This window comes from Salvelinus alpinus, chromosome 38, assembly GCF_045679555.1.
Source record: "Salvelinus alpinus chromosome 38, SLU_Salpinus.1, whole genome shotgun sequence".
NCBI classification, from domain to species: Eukaryota; Metazoa; Chordata; class Actinopteri; order Salmoniformes; family Salmonidae; genus Salvelinus; species Salvelinus alpinus.
In genome coordinates this window covers 6,380,321-6,405,517 of record NC_092123.1, presented here as the reverse complement: position 1 = coordinate 6,405,517, position 25,197 = coordinate 6,380,321, and the positions used below count along the sequence as shown (strand labels likewise).

Sequence of the window (25,197 nt, the reverse complement as noted above, 5' to 3'; positions counted from 1 at the left end):
CATGTCACATAGCCACCAATGCTATCAGCAGATTTATGGATGATTAGGCCCACATTTTACCTCACATGTGGGCTATATTATAGGCCAATAGCCAGCCTAGACATATTTATCAAGTAGCCTATCGGACCACAGCCACTAAGGGCAACTCAGAACACTGGATGTATTTTGTTAAATATTCATGTTTATTTGATGTTGAGAATAGTTTTTAAAAATTCGATGCAGAACATCTCACATGGGTCGGGACCACTGTCCTCCATATTTTGTCCTAGAGCTCTTATCCTCGTCCATCCAGCCCTGCACTTTTCCCTAGAATGGTATGCCCCGGCACGAGCCTATTGAGCCTGCTGATGCGATACGTCTCCTCTACACCCTGGACGCTCATATTATTTTCGTCGGCACTCTGCAAAGCCTCGAATGTGGATTGGATGAAGATGTAGGATACAGCTCTAAAATGATGCTATACATAGATAGTGTATGTTCTATCATGTAGACTAGTCACTGTATATTTTTGAATTAGGCTACAGTTGTCTTGTGTCTGGCTACGTTGGATTACCTGGAGTAGCTAGAAACATCCGTCGCGCCTCAAAATGAGGGATGCTGAACGATTCGGATGAGTCGTTTTGGGGCAAGATGCGGACAGAATGGCTGGGGCAGTGCTTCGTAGGATGCTGAGGCTTTGTGATGGTGAGTTGACGCCGACGGTTCGCCTCTTTGTTTGTTCTTTATAGGAACCATTCGACTGGACATTCCATGCCTCGGGCATCCCAGGCAGAACCATTTTCCACAGGCCTAGCTACGATGACCATTGGTTCGCTAGGGTTCGGGCGCTAATGTCAAATGACAGTTGCCGTTGCATTATTTGATCCTACGGAATTGTTGTTTACATCTAATCAATTAGGTCCGACGGCACTATAGCATCAATGACATCATTTCATTTCTGCCTTGCAAAGCTATGTCCATGACGTCCACAAAGCGCAATGTGTGCAAAGATTCCATTCCAGTCAATGGTGCTTCTATCACGGGGTCAATGTCCGTTACATTACATTACATTACATTACATTACAATACAAATGTGGTGTAGACACTTTGGGTAGGCAACATAGCATCATGTATTATAAAGTGCACCCCAGGGAAATGCCACCGCCATACAGCCAGTCTAAATAGATGTGTAGGTGTGAGTGACTGACTGGGTTTCAGGCCAGGTCGGGGCACCTCAATGCTGTGGATTAGCCCACTGAGCTAAAGCCTAGGCTATTAGCTCAGGGAAACTAAGTCTTTAGGTCTCACTGGTGTGTTTTGGAAAGAAAGCATTCAGTTGTCATTGAGTCACAGGGTAAACACATTGAAGATAATACTACCTGCTCTGTCGCCTAACAGACAGGATATTTACATTTACATTTAAGTCATTTAGCAGACGCTCTTATCCAGAGCGACTTACAAATTGGTGCATTCACCTTATGATATCCAGTGGAACAACCACTTTACAATAGTGCATCTAACTCTTTTAAGGGGGGGGGGGTTAGAAGGATTACTTTATCCTATCCTAGGTATTCCTTAAAGAGGTGGGGTTTCAGGTGTCTCCGGAAGGTGGTGATTGACTCCGCTGACCTGGTGTCGTGAGGGAGTTTGTTCCACCATTGGGGTGCCAGAGCAGATATCACTGTATGGCTGTTTGTGTGTTATTGTTCTAGTGAGGCAGTCAATCTGTCAACCCTCACAGCCTTCATGCCGTGAGGGTTTCCTTGGCCTGTTGGTGGTGCACACTGGTTTGAATGATCCTAGAGGGAAAAACAAACAGACAACATCTTGAGCCTTGTCGACAACAATCTGGCGTCTGTGTCTCTCTCTTTTCATATTTCTCGCTCTTTCTTCCGATCTCGCTCTCTCTTTCTATGTCTCTCCATATTTCTCATGTTTAGTGTAGATTCTGTCTCCTAGTGTAAACATCTGCCTTCCAGAGAAATCGCAGGCTTTGATAACACACGGACATGTTTTCTTTCTCACGCACACTGAAAGGTGTGTGTGTGTGTGTGTGTGTGCGTGCGTACATGGTGTTTGTCAGTGGTGGAGATAAAGCAGCATGTTGCCCATCTGATTTCCATGGCAGCAGTGGAACAGCCATGCCCTGACACTGATCCAATTGGAAAGCTGAACCACCTAGGTTCCACTCCATTATCCTGACCTCTGACCTGTCCTGTTCCAACCTCTTCTCAGAACAGGCCAGGCAGCACCAGTCAATGGCAATAGACCTACATAGGAACACTGTGGCTGAGTGACCATCTACTTGTCTCTGTCCTCATCGTGACCCTTTATTGGCATCCTAACTGTCATGTGTTGTCATAACGACCAATGGAAGCATTGTTGTTTTAACAGCAAAAACAAGTCATTGATTTATCCCATTAATTCATCACTGTGTTGATTGAATTGCATGATAGCTCCATTGATGAGGGAGTTCATGAAGACTATTGATTGACTCATGACAGAGGTCGTTGCTGTGTTGTTATTTGACAGTGCTAGTTTAGAGGTCAGGGGTCATGGACGGGGGTCATATGACCGTGCAGCCTGAATTAAGGAACTGCAAAGCAAAAGTCCTTCCTCAACACACACACACACACATAGGAATGTTGTATTGCTTATCAGACAGGTGTTTTGTTGTACATTCTGAAATCCTTTGTTTACATGTGGGTGACCTTTTTTTTGTACACAGATTTATGTAGATTATGGAATTCGTTTTAATTATGGAGATGAGCGTAACTATGATGCTTTAATCCCTTGGATTATGATGATGGTTAAACAGTTATGCATCTAATCCCATGTCCTGATGAGCTGCTGAGATATTTTTTGCATTTAACGTTGCGTTAAATGAAATAACTTAATTCAGAGAGGGAGAGAGAGGGGGAGAGATATCTTGATTGCCTGCTATGTGTGGTTGAATGATGGCTAAGTGTCAGGCTGCCAGTAGTTTAAGTGCACGACTTCCTCTCATTCCCTTCCCATCATCGCCTCCGAATTCGAGGAACAAATCATTCAATCATTCATTTGGATCATTGCGAAGAAAAATGAAAAAAGAGACAAGGAAAGGAAACGCACATTTGAGAGTATAGAGGGATGAGGAGGTGGTGAGAAGAGAGGAGGTGAATCATTATGCAGCAAGATACAGTTCCTGAATGATCAAGAGTGGGATGTTTTGGGATATTATCGAACTCCTTCCTCAGGGTGTACAGGGAGAGAGTGTGTAGGGGTTCAGTGGGGGGGGGGGGGGGGGTTGTGAACACTGAGGGGCCTATACTGCAGGAGCATCTTAAAGATGCTGTGTAGCCCGAGCCTTTTGTTAGTCATCTGTCCCAGTTATGTAACAATGACAACGCTAAGTCAAGACTAATAACAGCGTTCACACTCAAAGGAGCGGGGACATGGGGGAAGAAGAGTAGAGAGAGATGGAGAATGGGATGTACATGTATGAAGGAATGATGGCAGAAGACGCCATATAACAGTTGTGGGATACAGAGAGAGATGGAGAGAGTGAATAAGGGAAAGGGATGTGAATTGAGGAGAGGTGAATCGTGTGTGCACGAGGAGTGTGAATGAGATGGATTGTAATAGAATTAATCCAGTCCTCTGCTGTCCTTCCTCCTGGCTACAGATACAGGTAGCAGGTCCCAATCTCATTATCTGTCTACGTGCAGAACACACACACACACACACACCAAGATTAACACCAGATCAGACTGACACAGACTGGGACTAACTGAATCGTAAGTATGAAGAGCATAAACCGTAATACGCTGAATTTAGTTTTACAACTGCTTAAGGTCTATCCTTTGTTTCTGGATCTCAATCATTTGTTCTAGTGAATAAATAAATACAGGTGAATCGATTCAATTATATTAGAAGAGTCAGTAGAGAGAGACTCTTTGTATGTGTAATAAACCACTGCAAGTCACCTCTAGGTTCACACACAGAAGGAATTTGACTCCCTTAGATTCCCACTAGACTGCCTGGGTCTCTTTGAGAGATGCGTTAAGTGGTCTGTTCAGTTCATTAACGACTCCAAAGGAACTCCATCCCAGAGAGAGTGTAGGAGCTGCAGCCTCCGCAGTCTGCTGGGGGAAACAATTGGTAACATTCATGGCCATGTCCGCTGACACACAAAGCTCTCATAGATAAACCCATCGTTCTCTCTCTATCTGCCCCCGGATCCACCCCACCATCACCACCACCCCCTTTTATGGGCAGAATGAAGAGATTTCTAGTCCATCCATTCTGATGGGCTAGCTGATCCATTGATGAGCGCCAACTGGGTTTACGTGACAGTTGCTGTCACTAGGCCATTATCTGCTATACCAGGCAGGATTTACCGAAGTAAGATCATTTTTATTTGCCCATTATGTGCCACCGACTGTCTAACCAGGTGATCCCCAGGCCAGACAACACATCCTCGTCTGCCCAGGTCCACACCACTCTGCCTGGGCCTCCACGAAGAAGCTCTGCCTGGGCCCTAGTATCACCACCAGAACCAGAGGGAGTAGAGGACAAATAACAGGCCAACAATTAGCCTGTAGCGGCCAAGTCTAACACCCTGTCTCCTCTCTTTGGTAGGATTTGACATTTAGTTGAATCGCTATCTATCGCCCCCCTCAAGGGTTTCTCATTGTCCCTATGGTGCCCCAACACAGCAGCCTGGCTCTCAACGGGACTGTGTGGGGAAACACGTGAGTCTGTTGACATACACACCGATGATCTGCCTGCCACCACAGTTGTCCTAGTTACCACGGTGACACAGCCTGTGATGTTTCCACAGCGGCCACAGCCAGTCACACATCAGTGATGGATATTGATCGACATGCGAGGCAGCTTTAGAGGTTAAGGGTTGAAATGAACAGCTATATTGATTGATAACTGCCACTGTTATCGCGCCAAACCCGTGTGTCCTTTCCACGAGTTATAGTTCTTCATCGGAAAGTGGCTCTGATAGGACTGTGTGATATAAGTCTGTGACCGCATGAGCTCGGTCTGTCACACACCTCACGGAATTCTCACAGTAGGTCATTGGCCTTCCTTCAGTTACGTGGGCATCATACTTTCATCCTAGCCTGGCTGGTCCCAGATCTGTTTATGCGCTCTTGCCAACTCCTTTTGCTGTCGTTGTCAAGCCAAACATGTTTGGCATAACAATTCCATAAAGACTTGGCAAGAGAGCAGAAACAGATCTGGGACCAGCCAGGCTACATTGATTTCAAATCGTTCTACATAACTGTAATATTCATATGTGTAAACATACTGAATTATAATTGGATGCATTTTACCGCCATATCATACTGTGCTATGATTGGTTAAGACCACCCAGATGGTTAGGTCATGGTCAGTTTTGATCCTGGTTGGCGATATGTGAACATGCCAGTTATAGCTAGCTAATAAAGAGCTACGTTAAGAAATATCCTGTAGTACTGCATTTTATTACTTTGTACAAAGTGTGCAAAACAACCTTGTTTCTGCACTAGGTGTTTCTTTTGGTTATGTTCTTGAAATTCAATTGGGGAGAGAACACGAGATAAGACTGGCGAACCCAAAGATATCTGCAACAAGCGATAGGGGAAGGAAGACGGAGGAACTGAGGAAATGAGAGAAAGAGAGAATGGAATGATGCAATCTTGCTTGATCAGACTACTGATTATGAAGTAGATGATGGAGGAGATAAGAAACAAAAAAGGAAAGGGACTGGCAACACAGCCACCATTTTGTATCTGTGTGACTGTGGGGTTGGACATGAAAAAATAATTACACCCAATAGAATAAATACAACTTGAAAATTTATATTTCCTGAAAAAAATGGGTGCGCTTGCTTCATTGTATTTTTTTTAAAAAGCACACTAATTGTCCTCCTAGCTCCAAAACAGTGAGAGAACATCTGGGGAACCCTATGAAGACATTTTGTAGCAGCGACAGCCCAGAGCAGCAGTAACACAGTGGAAAAACATCTGGGGAACACTATGAAGACATTTAGTAGCAGCGACAGCCCAGAAGCCCAGAGCAGCAGTAACACAGTGGGAAAACATCTGGGGAACACTATGAAGACATTTAGTAGCAGCGACAGCCCAGAAGCCCAGAGCAGCAGTAACACAGTGGGAAAACATCTGATGAAGTCTATAAAGACATTTAGTAGCAGCGACAGACCAGAAGCCCAGAGCAGCAGTAACAGTGGGAAAACATCTGGGGAACACTATGAAGACATTTAGTAGCAGCGACAGACTAAAGCCCACAGCAGCAGTAACACAGTGACATAGTGAGTAATGCATTATGAAGTGGTTACGTAAGCAAACACTGGGGAATGGGGAGCCCATTGGCAGATCTGGCCTATCTTTCGTCTTGCTTTCTTTCTTTATATTGTTCTCCTTTTTCACTCTTATTCACCCTTTCTTACCTTTCTTCTGTGTAGTCTCAGGTCTCATTCATTTAATTCACTTCCTGCTCTCACCCCATGTTCTTCTTCAACATATTCCTTTGAGATTGAGAAATGCGACAAAGGTATGCTGTGTTGGATTCGGGGTAAACTTTGAACATTGAGATACTAAAGACACTATAGATCAGAAGCATAGTATATAAAGGAGTGTAAGAGACTGGCTTTTAATGTCAAAAGTGAATGGTTCTCTGTATAAAGACAGATGGCTTTGGAATGTGTTGGGTGGACGGGAAGAAGTCACAGGATTGCTAACTGTGGATTAGGTGAAGGAGGGGTTGAGGTCAGGTCAGATCCCCCGATGGGAGAAATTATGGTTCACTATCCTATTACCCTCTTCCTGTGGAACCATAAGATGTGAGGATTGGAGAGAAGGAGGAGTGCCTACATTGGAGTATATTAAAGGTCGACCGATTATTATTTTTCAACGCCGATACCGATTATTGGAGGACCTGAAAAAGCCGATACCGATTAATCGGACGATTTTTATTTATATATATACAGTGGGGAGAACAAGTATTTGATACACTGCCGATTTTGCAGGTTTTCCTACTTACAAAGCATGTAGAGGTCTGTAATTTTTATCATAGGTACACTTCAACTGTGAGAGACGGAATCTAAAACAAAAATCCAGAAAATCACATTGTATGATTTTTAAGTAATTCATTTGCATTTTATTGCAAGACATAAGTATTTGATACATCAGAAAAGCAGAACTTAATATTTGGTACTGAATCCTTTGTTTGCAATTACAGAGATCATACGTTTCCTGTAGTTCTTGACCAGGTTTGCACACACTGCAGCAGGGATTTTGGCCCACTCCTCCATACAGACCTTCTCCAGATCCTTCAGGTTTCGGGGCTGTCGCTGGGCAATACGGACTTTCAGCTCCCTCCAAAGATTTTTTATTGGGTTCAGGTCTGGAGACTGGCTAGGCCACTCCAGGACCTTGAGATACTTCTTACGGAGCCACTCCTTAGTTGCCCTGGCTGTGTGTTTCGGGTCGTTGTCATGCTGGAAGACCCAGCCACGACCCATCATCAATGCTCTTACTGAGGGAAGGAGGTTGTTGGCTAAGATCTCGCAATACATGGCCCCATCCATCCTCCCCTCAATACGGTGCAGTCGTCCTGTCCCCTTTGCAGAAAAGCATCCCCAAAGAATGATGTTTCCACCTCCATGCTTCACGGTTGGGATGGTGTTCTTGGGGTTGTACTCATCCTTCTTCTTCCTCCAAACACGGCGAGTGGAGTTTAGACCAAAAAGCTCTATTTTTGAATCATCAGACCACATGACCTTCTCCCATTCCTCCTCTGGATCATCCAGATGGTCATTGGCAAACTTCAGACGGGCCTGGACATGCGCCTGCTTGAGCAGGGGGACCTTGTGTGCGCTGCAGGATTTTAATCCATGACGGCGTAGTGTGTTACTAATGGTTTTCTTTGAGACTGTGGTCCCAGCTCTCTTCAGGTCATTGACCAGGTCCTGCCGTGTAGTTCTGGGCTGATCCCTCACCTTCCTCATGATCATTGATGCCCCACGAGGTGAGATCTTGCATGGAGCCCCAGACCGAGGGTGATTGACCATCATCTTGAACTTCTTCTATTTTCTTCTATTTTCTAATAATTGCGCCAACAGTTGTTGCCTTCTCACCAAGCTGCTTGCCTATTGTCCTGTAGCCCATCCCAGCCTTGTGCAGGTCTACAATTTTATCCTTGATGTCCTTACACAGCTCTCTGGTCTTGGCCATTGTGGAGAGGTTGGAGTCTGTTTGATTGAGTGTGTGGACAGGTGTCTTTTATACAGGTAACGAGTTCAAACAGGTGCAGTTAATACAGGTAATGAGTGGAGAACAGGAGGGCTTCTTAAAGAAAAACTAACAGGTCTGTGAGAGCCGGAATTCTTACTGGTTTGTAGGTGATCAAATACTTATGTCATGCAATAAAATGCAAATGAATTACTTAAAAATCATACAATGTGATTTTCTGGATTTTTGTTTTAGATTCCGTCTCTCACAGTTGAAGTGTACCTATGATAAAAATTACAGACCTCTACATGCTTTGTAAGTAGGAAAACCTGCAAAATCGGCAGTGTATCAAATACTTGTTCTCCCCACTGTATATATATATATATATATATATATATATATATATATATATATATATATATATATATATAAAACTAAATATGCAGGTTTAAAAATATATACTTCTGTCTATTGATTTTAAGAAAGGCAAAAGATGTTTATGGTTAGGTACATTCGTGCAACGATTGTGCTTTTTTCGCAAATGCGCCTTTGTTAAATCATCACCCGTTTGGCGAAGTAGGCTGTGATTCGATGATAAATTAATAGGCACCGCATTGATTATATGCAATGCAGAACAAGCTAGTTAACCTAGTAATATCATCGACCACGGCGCACAATTGGCCCAGCGTCGTCCGGGTTTGGTCGTCATTGTAAATTATAATTTGTTCTTAACTGACTTGCCTAGTTAAATAAAGGTTGCATTGGAAGCCAAGCCTGTGCTGGGTATCACACGTGTTACAGCTATTGCTGATGCCCACTCACTACAGTGGGATGATCATACAAGGTGACATCCCTGCACATGTCCACTGGTGTTCTTCTCTGTGTCACTGTGACACAGAGGAGAGAAAAACCAAGAGGGACAGAGAGAGCGAGAGGGGAGCTGAGAAACAGACTGGCATCTGTAGTGACACATTTGTTTGTATTGAGAAGAACACGGCGATGACTAAATAGGTTAGTGCAATCTGCTAATGGAGTAATGGAGGCAGCCACACACACACACATACTCACACACTCATACACCAAGGTACATACTGTCCTTAAACATATATCAAAGGTCTCTGTGGAGCTGTAGGAGGATGAGTATTCTACTATGTGTGCGTACCAAATGGCACTCTATTCCCTATTTAGTGCACTGGGCTCAGGTCAAAAGTAGTGCAGTATATAGGGAATAGAGTGCCATTTGGGATGCAGACGATGACTTGCTGATTGTGTGTGTGTGTGGAGACTGGAGCGGGTCCAGTTCCTGTATGGTGGGTTGTGGGTAGTCACCAGTCAGCATGGTTACATCTTTGGTTACATCACCTCCAGACGGCATTGCCAGGCTGTAGCACGACAACAGCTTGCAGGAAGAGGCTTGAGTGGGCTGTGTGTGTGTGTGGGGTTCCTGACTGTGTCTCCAGTCATTCACTGGGCTACTTATTTGGTACACGCTTTGGCTAGGCGTCAGTCACGACGACTGTGGCGCAGACGCAGAAATATAGTCACCCACATACACCATTCAGTACTGATCATTGTTGTATCTAAATGAGACTGACGGAAGACTTTGTTAGAATTGTCAGCCACATAGTTAGTCAGCCATCTCCTTGAAGGCTTTGATGACATTTCTACAGAAGCACTGACATTTCCATCCTAAACATACAGTCAGTCACTACACTGTGGTGCCACACATAACTATGATATGTCAGCTAAGAGCAACTCTCTCAGAGAGTACTATAGAGATTGGTCCTGTTCGTGAATGAGGCTTATGAGCGTTGCAGACACACACACACATACAGTCAAACATATTCATCTCCATGTTGCTAAGAGCTGAGGCGCTCAGCAAGATGATCTGGGGCTGACTAAAGCCATGGCTTCCTGTCCCTCCTAGCCCCTCTTTCCCCTTTCTTCCCCACCCCACTAGAATCAATCAGAAATGACCACTCCTTTCACTGTCATCCCTCTGTACACACACACACACATATATATACAGTACCAGTTAAAAGTTTGGACACACCTACACATTCCAGGGTTTTTCTTTAATTTTACTATTTTCTACATTGTAGAATAAAAGTGAAGACATCAAAACTATGAAATAACACATGGAATCATGTAGTAACCAAAAAAGTATTAAACAAATGAAAATATATTTTAGATTCTTCAAAGTAGCCACCCTTTGCCTTGATGACAACTTTGCACACTCTTGGCATTCTGTCACCCAGCTTCACCTGGAATGCTTTTCCAACCATCTTGAAGGGGTTCCGACATATGCTGAGCACTTGTTGGCTGCTTTTCCTTCACTCTGTGGTCCAACTCATCCCAAACTATCTCAATTGGGTTGAGGTCGGGTGATTGTGGAGGCCAGGTCATCTGATGCAGCACTCCATCACTCTCCGTCTTGGTAAAATAGCCCTTACACAGCCTGGAGGTGTGTTGGGTCATTGTCCTGTTGAAAAACAAATGATAGTCCCACTAACCGCAAACCAGATGGGATGGCGTATCACTGCAGAATGCTGTGTCTATGCTGGTTAAGCGTGCCTTGAATTCGAAATAAATTAGACAGTGTCACCAGCAAAGCACCCCCACACCATCACACCTCCTCCTCCATGCTTCACGGTGGGAACTACACATGCGGAGATCATCCGTTCACCTACTCTGCGTCTCACAAAAACAAGGCAGTTGGAACCAAATGTCTACATTTGGACTCATCAGGCCAAAGGACAGATTTCCACTGGTCTAATGTCTATTGCTTGTGTTTCTTGGCCCAAACAAGTCTCTTCTTATTATTGGTGTCCTTTAGTAGTGGTTTCTTTGCAGCAATTCAACCATGAACCCTGATTCACGCAGTCTCCTCTGAATAGTTAATGTTGAGATGTGTCTGTTACTTGAACTGTGAAGCATTTATTTGGGCTGCAATTTCTGAGGCTGGTAACTCTAATGAACTTATCCTCTGCAGCAGAGGTAACTCTGGCTCTTCCTTTCCTGTGGCGGTCCACATGAGAGCCAGTTTCATCATAGAGCTTGATGGTTTTTGCGACTGTATGTCTGGTTTTTGCTTGGAATACCTATCTTCTGTATACCACCCCTACTTTGTCACAACACAACTGATTGGCTCAAACACATTAAGAAGGAAAGAAATTCCACAAATTAACTTTCAAAAAAGGCACACATGTTAATTGAAATTCATTCCAGGTGACTACCTCATGAAGCTGGTTGAGAGAATGCCAAGTGTGTGCAAAGCTGTCATCAAGGCAAAGGTTGGCTACTTTGAAGAATCTAAAATCTAAAATGCATTTTGATTTGTTTAACACTTTTTTTTGTTACTACATGATTCCATGTGTGTTATTTCATAGTTTTCATGTCTTTCACTATTATTCTACAATGTAGAAAATAGTAAACAATAAAGTAAAACCCTGGAATGAGTAGAGGGAGAGAGAGAGAGGGAGATCACAAACCCTCAGTCTGGAGGTGATTCTAGCCTGAGCACAAACCCTCATACTGGCTTTCCATGCCAATGAAGCCCTTTGAATTGAACTGAATTGAGAGCGAGAGAGAGGGAGCAGGTTTGACCAGAAGGAGAGGTCCAGCTGGGTGTGTATGTGTTTGTATGTGTGTGTATATGTACACTACCATTCAAAAGTTTGGGGTAACTTAGAAATGTCCTTGTTTTTGAAAGAAAAGCACAAAAAAATTGTCCATTAAAATAACATCAAATTGATCAGTGTCTGTGTTCTTTTGCCCATCTTAATCTTTTATTTTTATTGGCCAGTCTGAGATATGGCTTTTTCTTTGCAACTCTGCCTAGAAGGCCAGCATCCCAGAGTCGTCTCTTCACTGTTGACGTTGTGACTGCTGTTTTGCGGGTACTATTTAATGAAGCTGCCAGTTGAGGACTTGTGAGGCGTCTTTCTCAAACTAGACACCGGGGCCTCCCACTCCTCTTTCTATTCTGGTGAGAGACAGCTGTTCTGTGAAGGGAGTAGTACCCAGCGTTGTACGAGATCTTCAGTTCCTTGGCAATTTCTCGCATGGAAAAGCCTTTATTTCTCAGAACAAGAATAGACTGATGAGTTTCAGAAGATTTGTTTCTGGCCATTTTGAGCCTGTAATCGAACCCACAAATGCTGATGCTCCAGATACTCAACTAGTCTAAAGGCCAGTTTTATTGCTTCTTCAATCAGAAAAACAGTATTCAGCTGTGCTAATATAATTGAAAAAAGGTTTTCTAATGATCAATTAGCCTTTTAAAATGATAAACTTGGATTAGCTAACACAACGTGCCATTGGAACACAGGAGTGATGGTTGTTGATAATGGGCCTCTGTACACCTATGTAGATATTCCATAAAACAATCAGCCGTTTCCAGCTACAATAGTAATTTACAACATTAACAATGTCTACACTCTATTTCTGATCAATTTGGTGTAATTTTAATGGACAAAAAATGTGCTTTTCTTTCAAAAACAAGGACATTTCTAAGTGACCCCAAACTTTTGAACGGTAGTATATACAGTGGGGAGAACAAGTATTTGATACACTGCCAATTTTGCAGGTTTTCCTACTTACAAAGCATGTAGAGGTCTGTAATTCTTATCATAGGTACACTTCAACTGTGGAAGACGGAATCTAAAACAAAAATCCAGAAAATCACATTGTATGATTTTTAAGTAATTAATTTGCATTTTATTGCATGACATAAGTATTTGATCACCTACCAACCAGTAAGAATTCCGGCTCTCACAGACCTGTTAGTTTTTCTTTAAGAAGCCCTCCTGTTCTCCACTCATTACCTGTATTAACTGCACCTGTTTGAACTCGTTACCTGTATAAAAGACACCTGTCCACACACTCAATCAAACAGACTCCAACCTCTCCACAATGGCCAAGACCAGAGAGCTGTGTAAGGACATCAGAGATAAAATTGTAGACCTGCACAAGGCTGGGATGGGCTACAGGACAATAGGCAAGCAGCTTGGTGAAAAGGCAACAACTGTTGGCGCAATTATTAGAAAATGGAAGAAGTTCAAGATGACGGTCAATCACCCTCGGTCTGGGGCTCCATGCAAGATCTCACCTCGTGGGGCATCAATGTTCATGAGGAAGGTGAGGGATCAGCCCAGAACTACACGGCAGGACCTGGTCAATGACCTGAAGAGAGCTGGGACCACAGTCTCAAAGAAAACCATTAGTAACACACTACGCCGTCATGGATTAAAATCCTGCAGCGCACGCAAGGTCCCCCTGCTCAAGCCAGCGCATGTCCAGGCCCGTCTGAAGTTTGCCAATGACCATCTGGATGATCCAGAGGAGGAATGGGAGAATGTGGTCTGATGAGACAAATAGAGCTTTTTGGTCTAAACTCCACTCGCCGTGTTTGGAGGAAGAAGAAGGATGAGTACAACCCCAAGAACACCATCCCAACCGTGAAGCATGGAGGTGGAAACATCATTCTTTGGGGATGCTTTTCTGCAAAGGGGACAGGACGACTGCACCGTATTGAGGGGAGGATGGATGGGGCCATGTATCGCGAGATCTTGGCCAACAACCTCCTTCCCTCAGTAAGAGCATTGAAGATGGGTCGTGGCTGGGTCTTCCAGCATGACAACGACCCGAAACACACAGCCAGGGCAACTAAGGAGTGGCTCCGTAAGAAGCATCTCAAGGTCCTGGAGTGGCCTAGCCAGTCTCCAGACCTGAACCCAATAGAAAATCTTTGGAGGGAGCTGAAAGTCCGTATTGCCCAGCGACAGCCCCGAAACCTGAAGGATCCGGAGAAGGTCTGTATGGAGGAGTGGGCCAAAATCCCTGCTGCAGTGTGTGCAAACCTGGTCAAGAACTACAGGAAACGTATGATCTCTGTAATTGCAAACAAAGGTTTCTGTACCAAATATTAAGTTCTGCTTTTCTGATGTATCAAATACTTATGTCATGCAATAAAATGCAAATTAATTACTTAAAAATCATACAATGTGATTTTCTGGATTTTTGTTTTAGATTCCGTCTCTCACAGTTGAAGTGTACCTATAATAAAAATGACAGACCTCTACATGCTTTGTAAGTAGGAAAACCTGCAAAATCGTCAGTGTATCAAATACTTGTTCTCCCCACTGTATATGTACACACACACAAACACACACACACACACAAACACATACAGTGGGGAGAACAAGTATTTGATACACTGCCGATTTTGCAGGTTTTCCTACTTACAACGCATGTAGAGGTCTGTAATTTTTATCATAGGTACACTTCAACTGTGAGAGAAGGAATCTAAAACAAAAATCCAGAAAATCACATTGTATGATTTTTAAGTAATTAATTTGCATTTTATTGCATGACATAAGTATTTGATACATCAGAAAAGCAGAACTGAATATTTGGTACAGAAACCTTAGTTTGCAATTACAGAGATCATACGTTTCCTGTAGTTCTTGACCAGGTTTGCACACACTGCAGCAGGGATTTTGGCCCACTCCTCCATACAGACCTTCTCCAGATCCTTCAGGTTTCGGGGCTGTCGCTGGGCAATACGGACTTTCGGCTCCCTCCAAAGATTTTCTATTGGGTTCAGGTCTGGAGACTGGCTAGGCCACTCCAGGACCTTGAGATGCTTCTTACGGAGCCACTCCTTAGTTGCCCTGGCTGTGTGTTTCGGGTCGTTGTCATGCTGGAAGACCCAGCCACGACCCATCTTCAATGCTCTTACTGAGGGAAGGAGGTTGTTGGTCAAGATCTCGCGATACATGGCCCCATCCATCCTCCCCTCAATACGGTGCAGTCGTCCTGTCCCCTTTGCAGAAAAGCATCCCCAAAGAATGATGTTTCCACCTCCATGCTTCACGGTTGGGATGGTGTTCTTGGGGTTGTACTCATCCTTCTATTCCTCCAAACACGGCGAGTGGAGTTTAGAGCAAAAAGCTCTATTTTTGTCTCATCAGATCACATGACTTTCTCCCATTCCTCCTCTGGATCATCCAGATGGTCATTGGCAAACTTCAGACGGGCCTGGACATGCGCTGGCTTGAGCAGGGGGACCTTGCGTGCGCTGCAGGATTTTAATCCATGACGGCGTAGTGTGTTACTAATGGTTTTCTTTGAGACTGTGGTCCCAGCTCTCTTCAGGTCATTGACCAGGTCCTGCCGTGTAGTTCTGGGCTGATCCCTCACATTCCTCATGATCATTGATGCCCCACGAGGTGAGATCTTGCATGGAGCCCCAGACCGAGGGTGATTGACCGTCATCTTGAACTTCTTCCATTTTCTAATAATTGTGCCAACAGTTGTTGCCTTCTCACCAAGCTGCTTGGCTATTGTCCTGTAGCCCATCCCAGCCTTGTACAGGTCTACAATTTATCCCTGATGTCCTTACACAGCTCTCTGGTCTTGGCCATTGTGGAGAGGTTGGAGTCTGTTTGATTGAGTGTGTGGACAGGTGTCTTTTATACAGGTAACGAGTTCAAACAGGTGCAGTTAATACAGGTAATGAGTGGAGAACAGGAGGGCTTCTTAAAGAAAAACTAACAGGTCTGTGAGAGCCGGAATTCTTACTGGTTGGTAGGTGATCAAATACTTATGTCATGCAATAAAATGCAAATTAATTACTTAAAAATCATACAATGTGATTTTCTGGATTTTTGTTTTAGATTCCGTCTCTCACAGTTGAAGTGTACCTATGATAAAAATGACAGACCTCTACATGCTTTGTAAGTAGGAAAACCTGCAAAATCGGCAGTGTATCAAATACTTGTTCTCCCCACTGTACATACACACCCAGCTGCACCTCTCCCTCTGGTTAAACCTGCTCTCTCTCAATTCAGTTCAGTACAATTTATGAAAAGTAAAATGTGCTTTTTGGTCTTAATTTAAGATTAGGGTTAGCAGTGTGGTTAAGGTTAGGTTTAAAATGTCATAACTTTGTGGCTTTTCCCGCTAGTGACCACTCTGCAGAGCTGCCTCTGCATAATGAAAAACGCTGCAGAAAGTAGTGGAGTAAGTAGGAGTAAGAAATGCCTCAACATGTATTTATATAGGGCCTTTTGAACATAAAAAGGGGCGTCATAGCAGCTATATTAACGCTGTCTGTTAACACATGGCTGAGTAGATTTGAGCATCTGTCAGATGAGATGATGTCAGCAAGTACAGCTGTCTGCTATGGTTGCCCCACTGGCCAAGGGGAAGTCATAGACCGTACAAACACACACAGGCCCGTTGGGGAATAACACAGCTGGATGTCTGCTAGACTAGAACATGATGCCGCTGGGAAACGGACAGACTCCACCCATCTCACAGGATAGCCTGCTACACTTCACAGCACCTACAGTATATACCATGGTATCATCCACACCACTTTGCCCTCTATCATATGATATTCTTAGATCCTGAGTTTGTCCTGAACCTGTGACCTGACCTGGAAAAATGCCAGTTACTAGATTGATTCTGTTCTAAAAAGATGTGACGTGGAAAGCCATTCAATGAGTGTGTTTGCAGTTTCCGCCCTGTCCAGATAATCACCAGTGTATAGACGCTCCATATGGATCTTAAAATGTCTGGGACTAAATTTAGGATCTAACGCTATTGTGTTGACATTTTATCTCTCACACCACTTGTCCCTTCCCACCCCCTCATTGTCTTTTTCTGTTCTGTGCTTTCCTCCCTCTGTCCTTGGATCTGCCCGCTCAAACACTGTAAAGACCAAATCACACGAGAAGTGTTTTTTTTTTAACGCTCACGCTGGAATGAGAATGCATGTGAGGGAATGAGAGAGCAGACGAGCCGCGGACGTCAACTGCGTCACATTAGAATGATATATATCACGTTGTCAGTGTCATTTCTTGGCAGTACCGTTAGGCTGTCACGGTTGTAGCTTACAGCCGATTTGATTAATAAAATTCAAACGAAGTATATGGTTAGTAAGTGCCTTGGTTCAAATTAATCAAATTTGGTCTAAGGATGGAGTGGGTCGTTTGTAGAAAAATAATTAAGAAGAATTATGATCTTCCCTGTGCTAAGTAGACAAAACATGTATATGTAGGCCCGAAAGCTAAGGTTGATCAATATCAGTGAAACATTTGCAGCCTACCTGTGTTGATATCGATCATAGCTAGGCATATAGCCTTGGCAGTCTACGGCTGGATAACTTGAGGAACTCGGATTTCAAGAGAGAATACTGCTATGTAGAAAGAACGAGACTTGGCTAGTTCTTTATAAACGGCTCGGGTTTACAAGCTACAACTCTCCTCACGTTCGTGAGCTAGCATAACAACTGTTTAGCCCAGGTACGGTGGCTCCGTAGGACATATAAGTTGATTCACAACAATAACTCACAGGGGCTAGCCTACACATCGAACATAACAAAAATAACTATTTATAATGGGTTTTCATGACAATTACGTTAGCATACGCTACGCAGTGTTTGTGAATTGATGCTCGCTTCTCTCACGCACCACTTTCACGCCGTTGACGGACATCTCCCCGTGTGATTTGGGCTCACACAGTCACACGCACTCTAGTCTTTTGTCACAACTAGCTGAATGTGAGGCAAAAGAAACCAGCAAGGCCACTGTGTGTGTGTTCTGTATCTTGAGTCATTGCTTACATCTGACATGAGGGGTGACTTGCCAAAGGGAGAGAGCTGAAAAGCTGTGAACCAGGAGAGGAGGGAGATACTTACCAACAGAGGAACAGCCAGACGGGCACTGATTGGCTCTCTGACTGTTGCTATGGTGGTTTAGGCAGCTCTTCCATTGGTCAGACAAGCAACTTGGACCAGGACATGCTCGGAATCCAAACATCCTCTTGTCGTCATGACAACAGACAGGAAGTGGGAAGTTGTTATTGTGAAAGATTGCCAAGCTTGTGTTCAACTGAACTGTGTTTTACAACAGATGAACTCTTGTGAACATAGAAACTCTCTATTCTAACCCTGGATCTGCTTCTAGAACAGCTTAGTGGCGCTCCATTCCGCTCTCGGGTGTTCAGCAGAGATGGAGTAATCCTCACGGAAAGATGATTATTATTATAACATGTTTGGATGAGAGGAGAGCAGCTAGGGGCTAGATGTGATTTATGGGTTTGGAAGGATTTAGTCCGTGTCAGAAGAAGACAGAAATATCCTATTGTCCCTTGTCCACTTCCATCTAAAATAGCAATCCTACTGGACATGTTTCTTAATGCAATAACGTATTAGCTAATCATGTAGGTATACACCTACCCCATACATAGAGTCCTGTCCAATCCTGTTTTAGCGCAGTACATGTTGGCGTAGTGCAAAAGAGAAGGCCTCCAACCCAATTCTATTTTTAATCCATACCTCAGGGAGGATTTCATGAATCCCAGTTGATACTGTAGAGTCAGCCAGGGATCAGGTTTTCACTAGGTTCTCCTCTGAGCTCTCCATTACGCCTCAGGTCTCTGTAGGATACAGCCTTTATCGTCCTCTATTACAGCTTCAGTTCATTCATATCAATGTGTTTACTCTCCCTCACAACCTCTCCCTTCAGGTGGATGATGCATCACTTCAGACACACAGTTTCATGCTGGGCCATTGATCAGGCCTGACATGGGCACTGAGCCACACAGAGAAACACACACACACCTGGCTTTCTGGTTGTTGCATATGCAGAGGCCTTGGTAAATGCTGACATGCTAATACTTTCTACCCAAGCAGCACCTTCACTTCTATGATGTTAAATGGTGTGAAACCTGTTTGCAGTAACCCCATAGCTGTCAGAGCCACACCTTCTGGGAGAGGAATAATGAAACCTGCCATGGGAAAGGGAGAGAAAAGGAGACGGAAGGGGAGAGAAATGGGAGGAGAGAGAGAGAGGAAAGAAAGGAAGGCGAGAGAAAGGGGAGGAGAGAGTGGAAAGGAAGGAGGGGGAGAGAGAGAGAGAGGAAAGGAAGGAAGGAGAGAGAAAGGGGAGGAGAAAGAGAGGAAAGGAAGGAAGGAGAGAGCAAGAGAGAGAGAGACGCAAGAAGGGGTGGAGTGATGTTCAGGTGAGGAAGAGCGACAGCGAGGATGCGGGGAGGTAAAGTGATGCATGCTGGGAACAATATGGAGCTCATGAATATCTCACCAGCAACAGCTCCAGTGAGAGTCAGACTAGCTCACTAACACACACTGGGCTCCTTATGTAACCCAACATCTGACCCAGAAACCTCCTCGCACGGAAGGCTGGAGAGACAGAGAGACGGGGAGAGAGAGAACAAAGGAGGAGTGGGAATGAGGGGAACGAGGTCGTTGGGTGAGAGCTTTAGCGAAGCATATGTCAGTGTCTTTGTGTGGGAGAGAGTCCGTCACTGTTCAAATAGAAGAACACGCGTGTAGAGCAATCAGACTGTGTCTTTGATGTTTGTTCCAACATGTTGAGAGATGGTATTCATACTGAAATGCCTGATCCAAACACGACGGAGTCTGTCCCCTGTAACTTTTGATCACTGCTCTACTTACACACCTGTGTGTGTGTGTGGGTGGAGGTTTTTGCAACAGCTATAGTAAATGCAAACATGTCTAACGTTGACCTTCTCTCTCTCTTTCGCTCTCTCTCTCTTTCACTCTCTCTTTCGCTCTCTCTCTCTCTCTTTCAATCTCTCTTTCTCTCTTTCACTCTCTCTTTCACTCTCTCTCTCTCTCTACAGGTGGATTCTTGTGGATGGGAAATGCTCCCTGATCTTCCCTGCCCTACTCCTCACTCTCCTGAAAACCCCAATCCCTCCATCTCTCGTTCTCACTTTCTCCATCACTCCATCACTCTCTGGTCTCCATGACGTCCACGCTGCAAACGCTGGCGCTCAAGCTGGCCCCGCCCCCTCAGGACCTTAACCCTGAGCGGTTGGACGGCTGCGAGGAGACGGGCCGGCGGTACAAAGTGGTTCCCTCCATCGTGTGCTCCATGTGTTGCCTCTTCGGCATCATCTACTGCTTCTTCGGTGAGCAAAAAGGGATTCTTTGTAGCGGTTGTAAGGCCATAGCTCCTTCCTCCTTGGAAACTGAGGGGTGATTCACTAGTCTGTCACAGCAGCAGAACCTCTCTGACACTATGCTTAACAGTTATTACAGGTGAAGCACAGTGATGAGATTATGTAAGCAACACTGAGCTGATATTCTGGAGAATTTAGCCGCTCCGGGGGTATGCATAGGATAATCATCTCAATTCTCTCTCTCTCTCTCTTCCTCTCCCTCTCTCTTTCTCTTTCTCTCTCTCTCTCTGCCTCTTCTCTGAATCCAATTTAATTGAATAAACTATTGACTTGGTACATTTATGTACATTGCCACGGTAAACATATAACAGAGATGGTCAAACAAGACAATCTCAAGACCGCAGAATTAAATAGAACACCACTATAGTGGATCTCTATGCTCAAGACAAAACTCCCTGTCTCTCTCTCTCCTCAGGGTACCGTTGTTTCAAAGCGGTGATGTTCCTGACGGGCCTGATGTTCGGCTCCATCGTCATCTTCATGTTGTGTTATAAGGAGCACGTCCTGGACACCCAGCTCAGTGTTGAGGCCTCTGTGGGCATCAGCCTGGGCATCGGCACCCTCTGCGGCCTGGTCACCATGCTGGTTCGCTCCGTGGGTCTCTTCATGGTGGGTCTCCTCCTGGGCCTCTTGGTGGCTGTGGCTACCCTGGTGGGCATGGAGGAGCTGTCGAACAGCCCCCCGCGGTCGGTCTGGGTCCCCCTGGGGGTGCTGCTCGGCCTGGGCATGCTGTTCGCCGTTCTCACCCTCCAATGGCAGCGTTTCTTCACCACCGTGTCCACGGCCGTGTTCGGGGCGGCGGTGATCACCGTGGCGCTGGACTACTTTGTGGAGCTGTTTGCCCTGGTGCTGTACCTGTATGAGAGGGTGAAAGCGGCGCCCAGAGGGAGACCCGTCTGCTGGATTACCTGGGTGGTGCTGGGGGTGTGGCCTGCTCTGGCGCTCCTGGGGGTGCTAATACAGTGGAAGGTGACAGCAGAGGGATACTCCCACACCAAGGGTGAGTCTGAGATCTGGGGCTGGAGGGGTTACAGTGACGTCAATGCTGAAGTTTGTGGACTTTTTATTTTGAGACTGACAGAGCTATTTATATGCGAGAGAGAGGTGCTTGAAAGGAAAGGGGGATACCTAGTCAGTTATTCAACTGAAATATGTCTTCCGCATTTAACCCAACCCCTCTGAATCAGAGAGGTGCAGGGGGCTGCCTTAATCGACATCCACGTCTTCGGCGCCCGGGGAACAGTGGGTTAACCGCCTTGTTCAGGGGCAGAACGACAGATTTGTACCTTGTCAGCTCGGGGATTCGATCCAGCAACCTTTCGGTTACTGGCCGACCGCTCTAACCACTAGGCTACCTGCCACCCGAATGTAAACAAAGATGAGAATAAGAGTGAGAAACAAAGAGAAAAAGAGAGGGAGGGGGAGAGACAAAGAGCAGGTAGCTTTAGGGGAGGAGAGAGAGAGAGAGAGAAGCAGATTATTGCTGGGTGAACTCCCTGGCTGCCAGATGGTGCCTGGCTCTGCTTGTCTAGTCTAAATAAAAAGATGAACAAAATCAGAACACAATCATGTGGAGCAGGGCAAAGGTCAAAGGGCGCGTTGGGTCGTTCTTGTGTGCCTGTTTTAAAACATCTGTTGCTAGCTGCGCAATGTCGTTGCGTGTGTATGTGTGATCTTTGAGTGTGTGTGTGTATATCTGAACCCCGTCTTCCATCTCCCTCTCTCAGTGATAATCAGTCGTCAGCAGCGGCGGGTCCAGCTGATGCGTATCCGTCAAAAGGAGGAGCGGAGGGACCGCAGCAAGAAGAGGAAGAATAAGCAACAGAGAGACTCCACCCACAGCTCTCACCCTCCCAAACCCCTGCACCCCGAGCCCGCCTATCGCAGGAAACCCAACCCTATACGACGATTTGACGGGGACGTCCTATCGCCTGTGAGTGTACAAGTGTACTCCCTGTCTCTTTCTCTCTCTCTCGTTGGCTTTCGCTTCCACTGTCCATTCTCCTCATCTCTTCTTACTCAGTGTCTTCATCAGCATTCATCAAAAAAAATTGTCTCTCTTTTCCTCTCTCTTGCGGTCTCTCTCTCACTTTATCTCTCATCACTGATCTAACATGCAATATTTATCTCTTTCTTTCTTTCTTTCTTTCTTTCTTTCTTTCTTTCTTTCTTTCTTTCTTTCTTTCTTTCTTTCTTTCTTTCTTTCTACAGAGTTACATCCAGAGTTTCCGGGACAGGCAGGTGGAGGCCAGGCCGTATCCTGGAGGGGGCAGACTGATGGGGGGAGGAGGGGCTCACACCAATGTGGATGTGGACTATGACTGTGGCTCCACCACGCCCCTCACTGCAGCTGCAGGCCCGTTACTACGAGTCTGAACACTCCCCCAACCACTGGTCCAACCACACCCCCAATGATCTGGCAGCCACATCACACCCCCAAAAGGTGTGACCATACCCACAACCCACCTGGGCTGCAGTATGGATCTGACCACACCCCTAAATGGTGTGACCACACCCCCAAAGGCCTGTATTGCAGTATAGGTCTGACTGACCACTCCCCCACCACAATGCTGGAGCCAATCAGAGTATGTGAATAGTAAAGGCCTGAACTCCTTTTTCTGTTTCACACACACACCAGCCACATGCATGAAAATACTGTACACACATCCACACACACTGCAGTGGAACTGGATCTGGTGAAAAGAGAGAGAAATACAGGGCCTCTAACTGGATGGATAGATGTTACCTGAGGCTTCTCTCTCCATCCAGCCTCCAGCCAGTCTCCATCAGGACACAGTTTAAAGAAGCATGGCTCAGGTTTCAAACGAGGCATCGTTTTACCACGGACACCGGAATACAATCCTCTCTCTTCAGGATTTTGAAAGATTCAACTTAAAGTCTGTCTACTACTTGGCAGTCTTCATTCCTCAAATCATTCTCTGTCGTCAACAGGCAGTTCCTTTTGTACTGCATTTCTACGGTTCCATCCTTCTATGGAGTTGGGACCTTCTGATGAGAACTGACTAGTAATAAACCCCCCTGCTCTGTGCCATGCCAGCCCGACAACAGATCACCTCCTGGGAAGAAGAATACGTGTCTTTTTAAGAGGAAGCATTATGCATTCTTGGTGCTGGACGATATCCTTCTTTGGAAAGCAGTTTGAACTCCCCCTTCTTTAAATGAAGTTGGGAGATCCGGTTGATTTATGGGTGCCTTGTGACTGCCCTTACTTGGACTGTACCACTCAGCAGTGGGATAGGGGTTATTGGCAGTGGTCACTGACTGAGAGATGTGAGCGACTATATGATAACATGCTATATTATTATAGTGACAGACAACAAAGTTGTTGCGATAGGAATGAGGGTAGGCCTATGTCTAGCAGAGGAGCAACAGTGACCCAATCAGGGAGCAAGCAAGGAAACAGTGGATGGTGATTGGTCTAACCTGCCCTGGGCTCTATCAAAAGGAACCCTACAGGAAGTCAGCACAGGGTCAGCAAGAGGAAAATAAAGAGTACAAAACAGAAAGGGGTCAGAATAAACGATCGACCAATACAACGAGAGTATTGACCACTCCCCATCCACTCTACAGAGAGGACCGTTCAGGTCACAGAGGATCGCCTACATATAGATAGACCCCTACATAATGTGCATTGGCTTTTCAATATGGTTCATAACATTCTGTCTATCGTGTATCAGTAAATGACATGACATCTATGGTTTATTGTTGTCTTTGACTCAGACTGTGAAAGGGACTGTGAGTGTGAAACACAACACGTGATAATATAATACAGGCGTGATGTTATTATTATTAATATTATTATTATTGCCCCATTGGGCTGTGGGTCGGGACAGGGTATGAGAATCAAAGTTATTTTCCCAGAATCTTCCAGGGGAAACCTACCTGGCTGCATGACTCAGTGGTTCCTTCCTGTTCCTGTCCCCCTCTCTTATCTGTCTCCCGTGGCTTTGTCCTCCTCACCTCACCAGACAGTGGTTCCTATCCCCTCTAGTCTGGTCACCCCACATCTAACAACCACGTGCAGAGTTCGTTAAACACTTCTCATGAATAGCTTCTTAATAATGCATTATAAGCACATGTATAATGCCTTATGAGCTATGTATAATGCACTATAATGCATAGAGATTAAATTGATATTCATGAGCACTTATTATGCGCTTATTTTACATTATGAAGAGCATATTCATAGGAAGTGTTAGCAAATTAGCCTGAGTGCCAGTCTTGTTTAATCCATCATTTCAACTCCTTGCCATGACAATGAGTTGGCATGGTAGCACAAACAGATCTGGGACCAGGCTATCACAGAGTTGTCCATACAGCACAAACAGATGTGAAACTCCCCACTAGTGTGTATTCTTCTGATCTTCTGTTTTGTACATAAACAACACTCTATTTTTTACAATTTATCTGTATTTGATTGTTTATTTTTTCTTATGGATTTATTTTAGGATATTTGATTTTATTTATATGAAATTAACCTTTTATTTAACTAGGCAAGTCAGTTAAGAACAAATTCTTATTTACAATGACAGCTTACTGTTGTTCAGGGGCAGAACAACAGATTTTTACCTTGTCAGCTCGGGGATTCGATCCAGCAACCTTTCGTTTACTAGTCCAACGCTCTAACCACTAGGCTACCTGCCGCCCCAATAACATGTCCTTTCTGAAGTACTGTATGTAGATTTATTTATCAGGTAATTTATTGACATTATATTATTGACATCTTTTGACTTCAAGAGTGCAGCCTCATAAATGTAGGCCGGTGATATTCCATGCTTCTTATTACAAATATAATTATTAATACTATTATTATTATTATTAAAGCATGTGTTTTTATGGGCCTGTATATGATAAACAAAGTGATTCTACAATGTCTTTGGCTGTAATTTCAACACGCACGCACACACACACAGAGAGAACATGATAGACAGGTACAGAGACTGGCAGACTGGTGACC

The 25,197-nt window shown here is 44.8% G+C and overlaps 1 protein-coding gene across 2 annotated transcripts; it reads left to right on the top strand.

Annotated features, from left to right (window-relative positions):
• The first annotated feature begins 254 nt into the window (after positions 1 to 254).
• On the top strand, positions 255 to 25,108 carry LOC139566248 (transmembrane protein 198-like). Of its 2 annotated transcripts, none has more exons than XM_071387288.1 (5): positions 255 to 684; positions 19,878 to 20,168; positions 20,635 to 21,219; positions 21,947 to 22,152; positions 22,431 to 25,108. In XM_071387288.1, the coding sequence occupies exons 2-5, from the start codon at positions 20,003 to 20,005 to the stop codon at positions 22,593 to 22,595; spliced, it is 1,122 nt and encodes a 373-aa protein (XP_071243389.1). In that variant the 5' UTR covers positions 255 to 684; positions 19,878 to 20,002; the 3' UTR covers positions 22,596 to 25,108. The 2 variants fall into 2 exon arrangements, with proteins under 2 accessions (XP_071243389.1, XP_071243390.1); XM_071387289.1 differs by lacking the exon at positions 255 to 684 and adding an exon at positions 19,273 to 19,483.
• The last annotated feature ends 89 nt before the right edge of the window (positions 25,109 to 25,197 follow it).

Excerpts from the sequence above, each read along its gene's own strand:
- LOC139566248 (XM_071387288.1), top strand. The coding sequence starts at position 20,003 with ATGACGTCCACGCTGCAAACGCTGGCGCTCAAGCTGGCCCCGCCCCCT. Across the intron at positions 20,169-20,634 it reads CATCATCTACTGCTTCTTCG|GGTACCGTTGTTTCAAAGCG; the intron begins GTGAGCAAAAAG and ends CTCTCTCCTCAG. Across the intron at positions 22,153-22,430 it reads ACGGGGACGTCCTATCGCCT|AGTTACATCCAGAGTTTCCG; the intron begins GTGAGTGTACAA and ends TTCTTTCTACAG.